The 13,557-nt window shown below is 34.8% G+C and overlaps 1 protein-coding gene across 7 annotated transcripts in view; it reads left to right on the forward strand.

The window, feature by feature from the left end:
* Positions 1–11,006: 11,006 nt before the first annotated feature.
* Positions 11,007–13,557, forward strand: part of LOC145268679 (protein sidekick-2-like) — a 363,221-nt gene continuing 360,670 nt past the window's right edge. For 6 of the 7 annotated variants that reach the window (XM_080124182.1, XM_080124177.1, XM_080124180.1 and 3 more), the window contains exon 1: positions 11,014–11,780. In XM_080124182.1, coding sequence (XP_079980308.1) covers positions 11,681–11,780 — 100 coding nt within the window. In that variant the 5' untranslated portion in view covers positions 11,014–11,680. Of the gene's footprint in view, positions 11,781–13,557 lie in introns of all 7 variants that reach the window. The other variant, XM_080124179.1, reaches the window with a different exon arrangement.

Consider the following 13,557-nt stretch of genomic DNA (forward strand, 5'->3'; position numbering starts at 1 on the left):
ATTATATATAGTATATATATAATTTAATATATAATATATAATTTATATATATATTTAATAATAATTATTAATATATATATATATATATATATACTGCCAGCAAAAAGAAAGTCCACACTTGTAATTTAAAAAAAAAGACTGCAAATTTAAGCTAAATTTAATGTAACTGTTTAAACAACCTATACCTCATTTGATTCGCCTTTTATTCCTCTATAATTTTACCTGTTCATATTTAATTTTTAATTGAAATATTCTAGTGTTCATGTCAAATTAAAAAAAATAACTTCAAATTGAGGAGGCAAAAAGAAAGTTCGCAGCAACAAATTCCCTTAAAACCAGCTTAAATTATCGCCCCCTAAATCAGCTTAAAATATCCACCAACCGACAACAAAGCATCTCTAATCGTAATTGTTGTTGTTTCAGGTTATACAACGTAACATTTAGTCCATATGCCACGACTTTTTCTTAGTGATCGTCAGGAGTTCATTAATCTCACCCTTTCGGGTTTATCCAATTGAGAAATTGAAAATGTGATGAGAAAACAGTACAAAAGACTGTACAAAAGCACCACAACGTCGGCAGTGTTCGTGATGTCCCTAAATCTGGTCGTACTAGAGTTACTTCTAACAGGGAAGACAATGCTATCAAGATCCGCGGCCTAAGAAACAGATTTGAAACGGCTCCCCAAATCCAACAACAGTGCAATCTTGTTAAAAAGTGCAGTCAAGAACAGATTAAAGGAATTTAATTTGCGAGGATATGTTGCAAGACGCAAGACGCAAGATGCAAGCCGATGATTTCTGTAAAGAACAGAAAGCATCATCCGGACTTCGTCAGATGCAATAAAGATCATGACTCTTCATATTAGTCAAAAGTGCTTTTTAGCGACAAAAACAAGTTCAATAGACTAGGCAGTGATGGTAGGCAGTACGTTCATCGGAGGAAAAATGAAGAATTTTGTTCAGTTTCAACATTGCAAGGTGATGGAGGTTCAGTTTTTGTGTGGGGCATTATTAGTACCAATGGTTCAGGGCTTATAGTTCGCTTACAAGGTCGAATTAATTCGACCAAGTACATTAATATGTTGACTGAGCATTTTCTACCCTACTTTGGTCGGAATTTGGATGATAATCCCATCTTTATGCAGGATAATGCACACAACTAGCAATGTCAAGAGGTTCCTAGAAGAGCATGATATTCCGTGTTTGGATTGGCCTGCACAATCTCCAGACCTCAATCCTATCGAAAACGTATGACATTACATCAAGTAACAGCTACGCAATGATAAAATTTAAATTGACAGAGTTATTGTATAGGGAAATGTGTGTGTGTACATTTTCCTACGCAATAACTCACTCAATTTTAAGTTTCCAGACTCGAAATTTGATATACAGAGTACTGAGATTTGGGAAAATCTTTGGGATCGGTTTTCGGCCAGAAATTTTTCTGGGGTCAAATGTTTAGACCAAAAAAATTTAAGGGGTCAAAGTTCAACGATTTGACCTTTGAGAACTCTACCAAACTCCTCCAACAATTTTGGGGTTAAACACTTGAAATTTTAAATATAGGTTCTTTCGACATGGATCCAAATTAATAACTTGATTAGAGCTCAAAACAATAAATGTTAAGGGGTCATAATTGGGGTCAAAGTTAAAAAATTTGTACTCTACGATCTCTACCAAATTACTCAGACAATTTTTGGTCTAAACATTTGAAATTTTACATAAAGGGTATTCAGAGATAGGGCAAGCTTTTTAATCGGTTTGGGTCGAAAATTTTTAGTTACCAATATATAAATGTATGTATGTATGTCTGTTTGCATGTCTGCCTAAAACTTTCGACAGAGGCAACAGATTTTACCAAGATCAGTATCGTTTTGAAGTCCGACCTTTCAGACGATAAATATCGAAAAATTGGTTAAAAACATTACTATCTTCACATTCAACTGGGAACTTTTCTACGGGGAGGGGGGGGGTCGCTTTTTTCGCCGATATTTTTAAAAGTTATCCTCTACTTTCGATTGTCTAGCCTTAATTTTAAAAAATGTCACTTCCGGTTTGGTGGCAGAGACGTCAGGTTTTTTTTCCTATTCTTTTCCTCCTTCGCAGTACGGGTTCGAGCCTGCCTTCCTGCTACCACTTTTTTTTTTTTTTTTGCTCAACAGACACATCCAAACACCCGGGCAACGCCGGGCTGAAATGCTAGTATATATATATATATATACATATATATACATATATATATATATATATATATATATATATATATATATATATATATCAGGGTGTGTTGATATGAGTGATGCCATTATACCAAGATTACATTTATTTATGGGAAAGACGTGATAAGTGAAGATAAAAATTACAAAAAAAATAAGTTGTTTTATTTTTTTCATATCAAGGGAGATGCTTTTTGAAAAAAAAAAAAAAAAGGTTTGCCTAAATAAGATGATGGCTCATCGGATGAAATTCTAACCCACCCACACAAGTATTCTATGGACGGCCGGAAAATAGGGAATTAGACCCCCACAAATTAAGAAAAGGTGAAAACTGGTTTCACTTAACATCATCATATTACTAGCTCAACACAACATATATATATATATATATATATATATATATATATATATATATATCTTCTATAATATAAAGCTATAAAGCTGTGTGTGTGTGTGTGTGTGTGTGTGTGTCTGGTCACGAATAGGCTCCTATATGGTTGACTATTTAAAAAAACTAATTACATATAATGATAGAAGATGTATCGACACACAGGAATGGGTATGTTGGATCGGGCAAAACGTTGGTTCATTAAAATTGTGGGGTCTGCGTTCGCGCCTGGTCCACAAAGTATGGAAATAAAAAATTTAAAAATTAAAAAAAAACATTTACAAGTGTTTTTGATATAGATGTACATAAGAATACTTTGATAAGTATGTTTTAACTTAAATAGGGATGGTATGATAAAATTGTGGGGTCTGCATTCGTGCCTGGCCTCCATAGAATGGAAATAGGCACAAACTTTAATAAAGACTTTACATATCTATCTGCGTAAGTATACTTTGATAATTATGTTTCAGTTTGAAGAAATATGGTATAATAAAATTATGGGGTGTTCCTTCGCACCTGACCTCCATAGAATGGAAATATGTCACAAAGTTTAACAAGGTTTTTTAATATAGATCCACAGAATATTGTGATAAGTGTTTCAGTGTGAACAGGTATGGTATAATAAATTCTGGGGTTTATCGATTTTATTTTTACTTTCATCATATTTTGCTTTGGTTTTGATACCTCCAAATTCGAAACTATCTCTTTACAACCCATCCTTTTCATAACCTATCATATTTTCGTAAATCAGAGTCCATTTTCTGTAGGCTGTTTTTTAACCCAGTCAACGACGGTACTTTTGCTAGCATATATATATATATATATATATATATATATATATATATATATATATATATATATATATATATATATATACTTGTTTATATAAGCATGGTCACATCCTGCTGCTACAAATAGCCACTTGTTTCAATCAAACAACAGATATCATCAGGCAGCGACTTGACTATTCAAAAGTTCAATGAATAGGTTATTCATTGAACTTTTGAATAGTCAAGTCGCTGCCTAACAACCTCGTTGAATTCATTAGTCCATTACTTTTGAATAAAAAAACCCGAGTATATATATATATATATATATATATATATATATATATATATATATATATATATATATAGCTTGTGTAACATGGAACGATAAAATTGTCGCCCTAAAGAAAACTACTCTGCAGCTTTATTTTAAAACTTTTACTGACAAAATCAATTTATGTAACTTGATTATGTTGTAGAGCTGACATCTATTCAATGTAGCCGCCTTCAGCCTCAATCACTGCCTCGATACGGGTCCGGAACTGGGAGCATGCCTTTCCCACAAGCTCTGGCGGCCATCAGGCTGGCTTTGGTGGAGGGGGCCAGTGAGAGAAGGGTACAAATTCGTAGCACTCCTTCTGAAGCCAACTCTGGGTCTCTCTGGATTTGTGAGCCGGCGCCGAGTCCTGCTGCCACACCCAGGGTCTGCCAGCGGCCACATGATTGCATTAGGGGATCACCACACTCTTCAGCACATCCAGGTACACTTTGGTGTTGACTTTTAAGCTGACTTTGAAGACGTGAGGTGGCATGATGTGGCCCTCACTTGAAGCCACACCAAAGACCATAACTCAAGTCCCTTTCGAAGTAATCTCCCCCGGCTGCAATGCACTTGTTGAAGGCCCCATGGAAGTCCTCTTGTGTGAGCGTGTCAATGACTCTTGTCACAGTCTCTTTCATCTTCGCAATTTGTCTCATAACGACAGCCTCTAAGGTTTTCCTTGAGCTTAGGGAATAACCAAAAGTCACAGGGAGCAAGTTTGCAATAAATAAATTAATGAATAATACTCATCTCAATAATGAATTCCAATTAAAAAATAATGGAGATAACGAATTTCTCGAAGTTGTTTAGGCATTCATATTTTGCTATTTTAATTTTAGTATTTAGTAATCGTTAAGTTTTAAACTTATAATTAACTTCTTTAACTTCTTTAGGCCAATCTCAGTTGAATTTCTCATTTATTTTTAACTTTATACTGTTGCGGACCAGGATATAAATACCCTAAACTCGCCACAAGAAAAAATAATGAAACGAATTGAATGAAGGAAACAAAGAACTCAAATGCTGAAATAAAATAAACATGTCGTTTATTATCTGTTGAAAAATGAAAGTCTTCGGTGTACACGTGTTCATTCGGCCGTTGACGACTACGCGCGTGGAAGGAAAGGGGAATGCAATAGAGAAACGCGAAGTGGCAAGCCGGCCTGTAGAAAGAGAGGGTTTAAGCTCAGTAGAGAGTCGCGCACATGTCTGTGTTGATGGACCAAAGCTGAAAGGGAGATAGAGTGAGAATGTCACTCCAGTTCATGGAGAGAGAAAGCGTATAAAGTGTACATACTGTTTGTTAGCCTTTTGTCCCACATAGTAGCAAGTGGTGTGAGGCACGCGCGTCTGCCGAAATGGTGGTGGCTGGTGCGCCGACCAACCACCTCGGAAGGCAGGTTGGAAAAGAAAGATGCTGCTTATTGCTTTTTGTTTTATACTTGTTTCCGGTGGTCTTTTGCACATGTGTGGATTTCCTTTGAAAGAGGAAGTGATGTTGTCCTTGTGTGCGTACGTGTGCACGTGTGTGAGTACATGTGTGTATGTTAGCGTGTGTGTATATACACATGAATGTGAGTGTATGTATGCAAACGTGAATATATGTACGTGTGTGGACGTGGGCGCGTATGTTTGTGTGCGCGTATGTATATGACAAGTAATATAGCTTGAAATGTGAACACATGTTTTTGTGTGAGACTAGAAAAGGTTCGCGCAATACTTTAACTAGTGGGGGTACCCGGCGTTGCCCAGTTGTTTGGAGGTGTGCGTGTAAGTGGGGGAGGGGGCTATAGTAAAGAATAAATAAATAATAAAAGGAAAACTTTTGTACAAAATCGGCGCCCCCCCCAAAAAACAGCGAACAAATGCAAGACTTCTTTAAAAAAGAAATCGAAAAAATAAAAAGCAAAAATCAGGGGGAAAAAATTAACGTGTTCAGAAAAATTAAAACAAAAAAAAAGACAGCGAAAACTGAAAAAAAAAAAAATGGCATAAATAACCCTCCGATTCGGTTAAGTCCATTCCAGGTTTTTTAAGTAACTACGAAGTAAAGAAAACCCAAACCAGTATTCTTTCGTAACTGTTCCTTATGAATGGTCCCACAATGGTGTATAGTGATGGCGAGGGAAGGAGGAATTTATTAGAGAGAAATGATTTTACTACTTCCATTGATTTTAACTGATTTTGGCAGTAAACTCTCAGCAGAAAAAATATAGGAATCTACGATTACCGAGAAAGTGGAATTTTATTATCCATAATGATCATTTAAACCAAAACTACTTCTATTTCTTCTATTCAGGTTATAATAATTTATGTCCTACTAGCAGATTAACCTGGCTTTGCTCGGGCCCTATGTACTGTTCATAACTTGCTCCATGTGTGAATACACTTTATGTAAGATTTCAAATGTTTAGACAAAAATTTGTCTGAGTAATTTTGTAGAGACTGCAGAGGTAATTTTTTTTTTAAACTTTGACCCTAATTTTCACCCCTTCACATTTATTATTTTGGTTTCAAATAAAAATACAAAGTTTTACCCATGTCCAAGTTACCTACATCTAAAATTTCAAGTCTTTAGACCCAAAATTGGTAAAGGAATTTAGTAGAACCTGCAAAGGTCAACTCTTTCAACTTTGACCTTTTGGAAGCGAAATTTTCGCCCCAAAACAGATTTAAATGCTTGCCGCATGTCGTTATGTATAAATTTCAAATATTTAGACCCAAAATTGGTTGAGTAGTTTGCTAGAAACTGCAAAGGTCAAATTTTTTAAACTTTGACTCCTTGGCAGCTCAAATCTTCGATCCAAACCGATTAAAAAGCTTGACCTATCTCTGAATACCCTTTATGTAAAATTTCAAATGTTTAGACCAGAAATTGGCTGAGTAATCTGGTAGATATCGCAGAGGTAAATTTTTTAAAACTTTGATCTCAAACTTGATCCCCATAACATTTACTTTTCGGGGCTCAAATCAAATTAAAAAGTTTGATCCATGCCCAAGTAACCTACATTTAAAATTTCAAGTATTTAGACCCAAAATTGGCTGAGGAGTTTAGTAGAGTTTTCAAAGGTCAAATCGTTGAACTTTGACCCCTTGACAGCCAAATTTCTGGCCGAAAACCGATTAAAAGGATTTTTCCAAATCTCAATACCCCTTATATCAATCTCGAGTCTCTAGACTGAAAATTGACAGAGTAGTTTGGTAGGGAAATGCCCCCCCAACACACACTTCCACTTTTATAGATATATACACTGTGTATCAAATTATTAACGAGTTTACATTTTTTTTATAAATTAAATGAACGAGTGAATAATCCATGAAACAGTTACTCCAGTCCGAAAATAAAAGTATTTAAAGCAGTATTAGCGAAACTATGGCTGAAGATAGGAATATTTGTTGATTTTAGTGTGTCAAGTTATTAACGAGGTTGAGAAAAAAACACAATATACCCATAACTTGTTTATTGAAATCATTTTCAAACATTAAATGAACTAGGAAAAATCCTTAGAACACAATAACTACATAGCAATTTCTTCGTTGACATAATTAGTAGGGGTTATACGATTCTTTTTTATGAATGACATGTAAAAGAAGTTGGTCCACAGAATTAGTCAAATTTGTGTTTTCGTCAACAGTTATTCCTTGCGATACCTCTTGGAGAGCATACCACAACTCGCGGTACCTCTTGGAGAGCATCCTACAACTCATCTTTGCTCCTAAATTGGTGTCCACTTGAATAGAGACGTCGCTTCATGATACTCGAAAGGTTCTCAATTGGGTTCAAATCTGGTGAATTCGCAGGCCACTCCATTTTCCATAGCCCAGAGAACCCCAGTTGTTGCAAACACTCTTTCTTTTTGTTTGCTGCATTTAAGGGAGCATTATCCTGCATAAAAATAATGGTTCTTCTGAATGTCAACTTTTGCTTCTTCAACCATGGTTCAAAGTGCTGCTTCAGAAAAGCTCTGTAAGCATTTGACGCCACTTTTACGCCTTCTGGGACTCTCCATGGGCCAACTAAAGTACCTCTAATAATCCCAGCCTAAATCATTATCCCACCACCACCTTGTTGGTGCCTTAAAGCTGATGACGATGTCGTCCATCTAGGACCCATCCCTTGCTCCAGCCATCTGGGCCATCAAGAGTGACACGCACTTCATCCGTGAACAAAATTTTCGAAAAATCCGTTTTCATGTTGTCCTCTGTCCATTTCTATCGGTTTTGTATGTGATGTTGCTTTAATGGAGGCTTTGTCACAGGCTTAACAGACTTTGCCACTTCTTTCAGAAGACGACATCGAGTACTTTTTGAGACATTCTTCAATCCGGCTTGGTAAAAGACTTCTCGACTTGTCTGCCCAGGGTTCTTAACAACTTCACGTTTAATTTGGAGTAGAGAAGGCATGAAACAACACTAGATTTACCTTTATCAGCTCTCTTGCGTACCTTTGTAGGGTCCTTGACAAAGTTCTTTCCAAATTTGATGGTACCTTCCTATCATTTTCGATATTTCAATAGTAGTTTTACCTTTTGTTCGCTGTTCTGTAATAGTACGCTTTTCAGAACTACTAAAACCACATTTACGGCCTATTTTATTGACGAAACAAACTGCCTTGTTAATAATTTGACACACCTCAAATACCGTGGATTCAGCAATTACGATGGCAAGTTGTTTACATTGCGCGGAACAGTATGAAAATTTCACAGTACGTGCAGCTCAGCATTGCCAACGTTTCCAAAGCATTAATATCGTAGTACCTTTAACGTACGTACGTGTGTCACGGTTTCCAGATTATAAATAATTTAATCGGGAGATCCTATTTATTATAAAGCAGGGTAGAAGGTGATAACATACTGCTAGAAAGGACTTATCCTGCCTTGATACAGAGTTCAAAATAGACTTCGTAGTCTCGTAGGGGATGTCCTTTTCTTTTCCCTGCAACCTCTTTCTCATAGAAGAGATGTTGCGAGTTTGTCTCTGCTTTATCATTATTTTCATGGCAAGTGCTCGGCTGAGCTCCAATCTATGCCCCCCTCCTCGTCAAACTTTCACAAGAAACACCCGTCTAGCAGAAAACACTATCACTAATTTCCCCCACTCTTTATCTGTGGTCCTGGATATGACCTAAAACTATATCCAATGGTGCGGCCCCACCTTGCGGGCTTTGGGGAGTGTGGAGCCACCCTTTAATTGCCATTGCTCCCAGGTCCACTCTGACCCGGAGTGGTAGTACCTGTTAGGGTCCCAACTATGGGTTAAATAGAATCTGACGTAAAAAAAAAAATATATACTCCATTAAAAATCGTTCCTCAAAATAACTAGATTCGGCATTAAATAACCTGAAAAAGGTTGATATGCCGTAAAACAAAAACAACCAACCAAATCTTTATCTGTGCCTAAACCTAAACGTAGATTCCATAAACAAAGCTTCTTTCTTAGAACTGCACGTCCGTGGAATTGTCTTCCGTTTTCCTGCTGACTACAATATGGTTGTCTTCAAGTCTAACATAAACAAGTTTTTGATGAACCGTTCCTTATAAGTTAACAGATTTATCAAATTTCCATTATTAACGATTGCTATATTGTCCAATTGACTACTGCACACTCTTTAATCCTTATCCTCAAGTAGCCTCTTGGCCTTGATAAGTGGTGATGCCTATGTAAAAAAAAAAATACTACGAGCATTAAATTAGTATATAGATACGTTAATTTAATGTCCATAGTATGTTATACCCTTTTATCCTTCTTTTTAATAAATAGGATCTCCTGATCACCAAAGACGCAATGTAAAAAAAAAAAAAAAAAATCAAATTAAAAAATGATGTAGCTTTTGGGCTGTACGTGAAACTAAAATATACCGTCTTGGTTTTCTGGCTAGGATCCAAGGGTAGTATCTGTTCTGTCTAAAGATGGTATAATGGTATCGTAGGGTTTCCGTTCATACCGGGTGTCCATACATTTGAAATATGTCACAGACTCCTATAAGGATATTGGAGATAAACCGTAATAACCAGATATATTCTGACATTACATTAACTAGATTACTTAATTTTGCAGTTTTAACAAAAGGGCTACAGTAATATCGCGGGGTCTCCATTCACGCTGGACGTCCACAGAATGCCCAGCAGCAATATATGACATATGAAAGATGCCGCTGAGGAATATCCGCAAGTCTCGCTAGTAATAAATAAACAACTGTTTCGAACTTAAGCATGACGGACCAAACATAAGCCTGGCATTGATTGAGCTACAAATTAAAAGATGACACTTTCCTCTAACTTCCTGTTAATGTCATTAAATCTGTGCATCCTTTGCGGAAAAACTTGACGGTTAAGTCTTCCTCCCTCGGTCTCCAGCTGTTCTCACTAACTCTCACCTGGCTTCAAACCGGTCATGTGAGTGAGAGAAAGAGTGGTGTGTGTGTGTATGGGAACTGTGGATCTTTTCAGCCAATCAAATTGACCAGAAACCGTCACGTGACCTGTAACGTTGACCCACCTGAACATTTTGGCTTAGGATGTCCCACCTGTAATAAGACATATCCCCCCTCCTCCTACCAAATAACAAAGGAAACGTGCAGGTAGCAAGTTAAGGGTGTCAGCACGACACTAAACACAATGGGACCCGTATTTTTATACACGACGGATGGAATATACCAAGACAGCAACACAAATTAAACAAGGAAAAAGTTTTTTTTTTTTTAAACCCCCAAAAGGAAAACTTGAAAAAAAAAAAAAAAAATACAGGAAAAAAAAAGTTTCATTCGTTATTTATATTAACTGTTTTTAATTTTTTTTATTAAACCTTAGATTATTAACCTTATTTATTTTTTATTAATCTTATTATTTGGAAAAAAAAAAGTATAAGGCTAAAATTACTTATTTCTAAAGTTTTAAAAACAAATTTAACAATACTTTTTTATTATTATTATTATTCGGGTTGACAGTGTTTTTCGTTTTACTTTCATGAAATATGGCCGATATAGTTTTGTCTTGTTTTGTTTTAGTGTCTTTTAAGTGTGACCCGCAGTTTTTAGATTAGGACATTCATAAACGTGTTTTTTTTTTTTTTTAATCATGTTAGTTCTTTTTCCTGCCCGCTTTAAAATAGTTGTCGGATAAGTTCATATTGTAGCCCCTTATTTAAAATACCCTGACGAAAAGAGATTTATTCAGTTTTTTTTTTTTATTATTACTTATGAGAGAGGAAAAAAAACGTGTTTATTTTTAAGCTGCTCGAGTTCACTTACAGCCCCTACCCTTTCATTCTTATTTATTTTTGTATTATTGAAAGAGAGAGAAAGCAAGGTCCATACGCTCAGATCAACAAGATAGAAAAGACGGCTCTATATATCTGCGTGCATCTCTCAACTCGACAGCTAAAAAAGAAAAGAAAAAAAAAAAAACCCCGGCCCATCAAGGAGACCTACGCACAAACAAACACACACACACAAAATCCTTTTTAAAAAAAAACAAAAACTACTAAACCTGTCGCAGCCTTTTCTTTCTTTCAACCCAACAGCAAAAAAGGAAATCAACACAGCCAATTAGGGCGACATCAGGACGACAACGATATTAATGTGTATGTCTCTTTAAAATAAAAAGCAGCAGAACGGGAACCTGTTACATCCTTTAAAACAATATTTTTGTAAATATTAAGCGGGGGTAAAAACCCTGAAAGATTGTCCATGTTTAACGCGCTAAAACAAACCAGAGACATGTTTGATATAAATGATACTAATCAATTTCTTTGTAATTCATGAATTCGGAATTTAAATCGTGTTAAACTTATAAACAAACAAACAAACAAAAAAAAAAAATTTTTTTTTCTAGATTAAAAAAAAAAAAAAAATAAGAGACGTTATTTTTGTGCGTGTGTTATTTTTTCTTACCTGACGGAAATTATAACGCCCTACCCTATTAAATTCCTGGGTAGGTGGACAAACTGGAAACCTAGTCCGTGTGCTGGGTCCGGGTACTCGGAATATGTCCGCACGCAAACGCGAAACTTCCAAAGGTTGCAATCATTTACTATGGATAAGTTTAATACTGACGTGTTGGATCACAATCGACCAGGGAGTTATAGGTAAGTGATGAGACAAATGAGTTTTTTTTTTATTTATTTTATTTTTTTCTCAAATTTATTTTAACTTTTGTGTTCGACCTAATTATATAAAAAAAAAAAAAAATGACGTTACGAAGATGTCGTATTCCAAAAATCACGTAAATCGAAGTGATTTTCTTTAAGAAAAATCAATTTTTTTGAGGAAGCAAAAAGGGATCGTCTCGCGTCGCAATCTTGGAAACTAAGCGATGGTAGATAAGTCCACAATAATTCAAACTTGCAGAGTAGCCTTTAAATAGTTTAAATGATTTTTTTTTTTTTTTTTTTTTTTTTTTTTGTTGAGTTTAAATAAAAAATAAAATTACTTGATCAATTTGTGGTTTTGGGAATATGACATTTCTGTTCCGTGATAGGTACGTACATTACAGATTTTTTTTTTTTTTTTTTTTTTTAATTGTAGTCAATGCAATGGGTCTAGTGTCAATTCCGGAAATGACAAACGCGAAACAGTTTACGATTTGAAAGCCGCGATTTTTTTTCTTTTTTACAATAACCAAAAGAAAAAGGACAAAAGTTAGTTACCGTACTGAAATAACGCTTAGAAAGCCATTCTTAACATGGGGGGGGGTGTTTTGCAATTATTCTGTACTTTCACCTAACAATTTAATTATAATAAACATGTCGTGAAACTTTAAAATACTGTTGAAAAAATAGCACGGTAACATAAGTGCATAAGCACTACAACAATGTTATAAAGGCAATATAAGTTAATTGCTCTTCTACCTACACGAATAAGTTTTTTTTTTTTTTTTTTTTTTTTAAATTTTTTATTGGCAATTGTAAATACTGTCCGGTTTTATTTTACTTTTTAAATTTAATTAAACTTTATTTGATAAATTTACAGTGTGGTAATGAACCGGTATCTCGAGTCGGTACTACTGCAATTTATCGCCGAAATTGGAAACGCCATTTTTTTTTCTTCGGGCACCTATCATCATAATCAGAGGGAGAAATCAGGATGCTTCTACAGTTTATAGCCGAAACTGGAGACGCCATTTTATTTCGCGCACCTGTCGGTCAATTCCGAGGGAGAAATCAGTATTTTAAACTGACCGAAGTTAGAAATAAATAACAAAAATAATAATAAGATAAACTAGATATTAATTACTTCCGGAAATAACTATGAAAAAAAAAAAAAAGTAAATAAAATGAAAGAACATATCCGTAATTGTCTAATTGGAAATGTTTCGATTTAATTAATGAAAACGGGAAAGTTTTTCATGAAATTATGTTTAAACTGGGCGAGCGAGCGCCATTTGAAAATCAAAACATTTACTGTATAAAAAATCTATCAAAATATAATTGTAAAAACATTTATTTAAGTCTGCGTAAGAAAATGTAATTTTAAGAAAACAATTTTGTAATGAAAGCAACATTGGGTTTTTATAAAATAGTTTGGTACTAGTGCAAGTGCACTTATTGATCTGTGCTGAAATAAATAACGTTATTTAAAAAGCCATTCTTAACATGGGGAAGGTGTTTTCTATCTATTCTGTACTTTAACCTTACAATTGAATAATAAAAAAAATCATAAAACTTACGATTTAAAAAAAAAAAAAAAAAATAGCGCGGATCAGTAAGTGCAGTAAGTTTTTTTTTTTTTTTTTTTTTTTTTTTTTTTTTTTTCGGACAAATAAATACTTAATGAAACATTTTTTTTTTAATTAAATCAACTTTGAAGAGTAAACAAATTAATTGAAATGAAACGGAAAAATCATTATCTAGTTGAATTTTGTTA

The sequence above is a fragment of the Euprymna scolopes genome, chromosome 44 (genome assembly GCF_053919585.1).
Source record: "Euprymna scolopes isolate OS-2025 chromosome 44, ASM5391958v1, whole genome shotgun sequence".
Classification (NCBI taxonomy): domain Eukaryota; kingdom Metazoa; phylum Mollusca; class Cephalopoda; order Sepiida; family Sepiolidae; genus Euprymna; species Euprymna scolopes.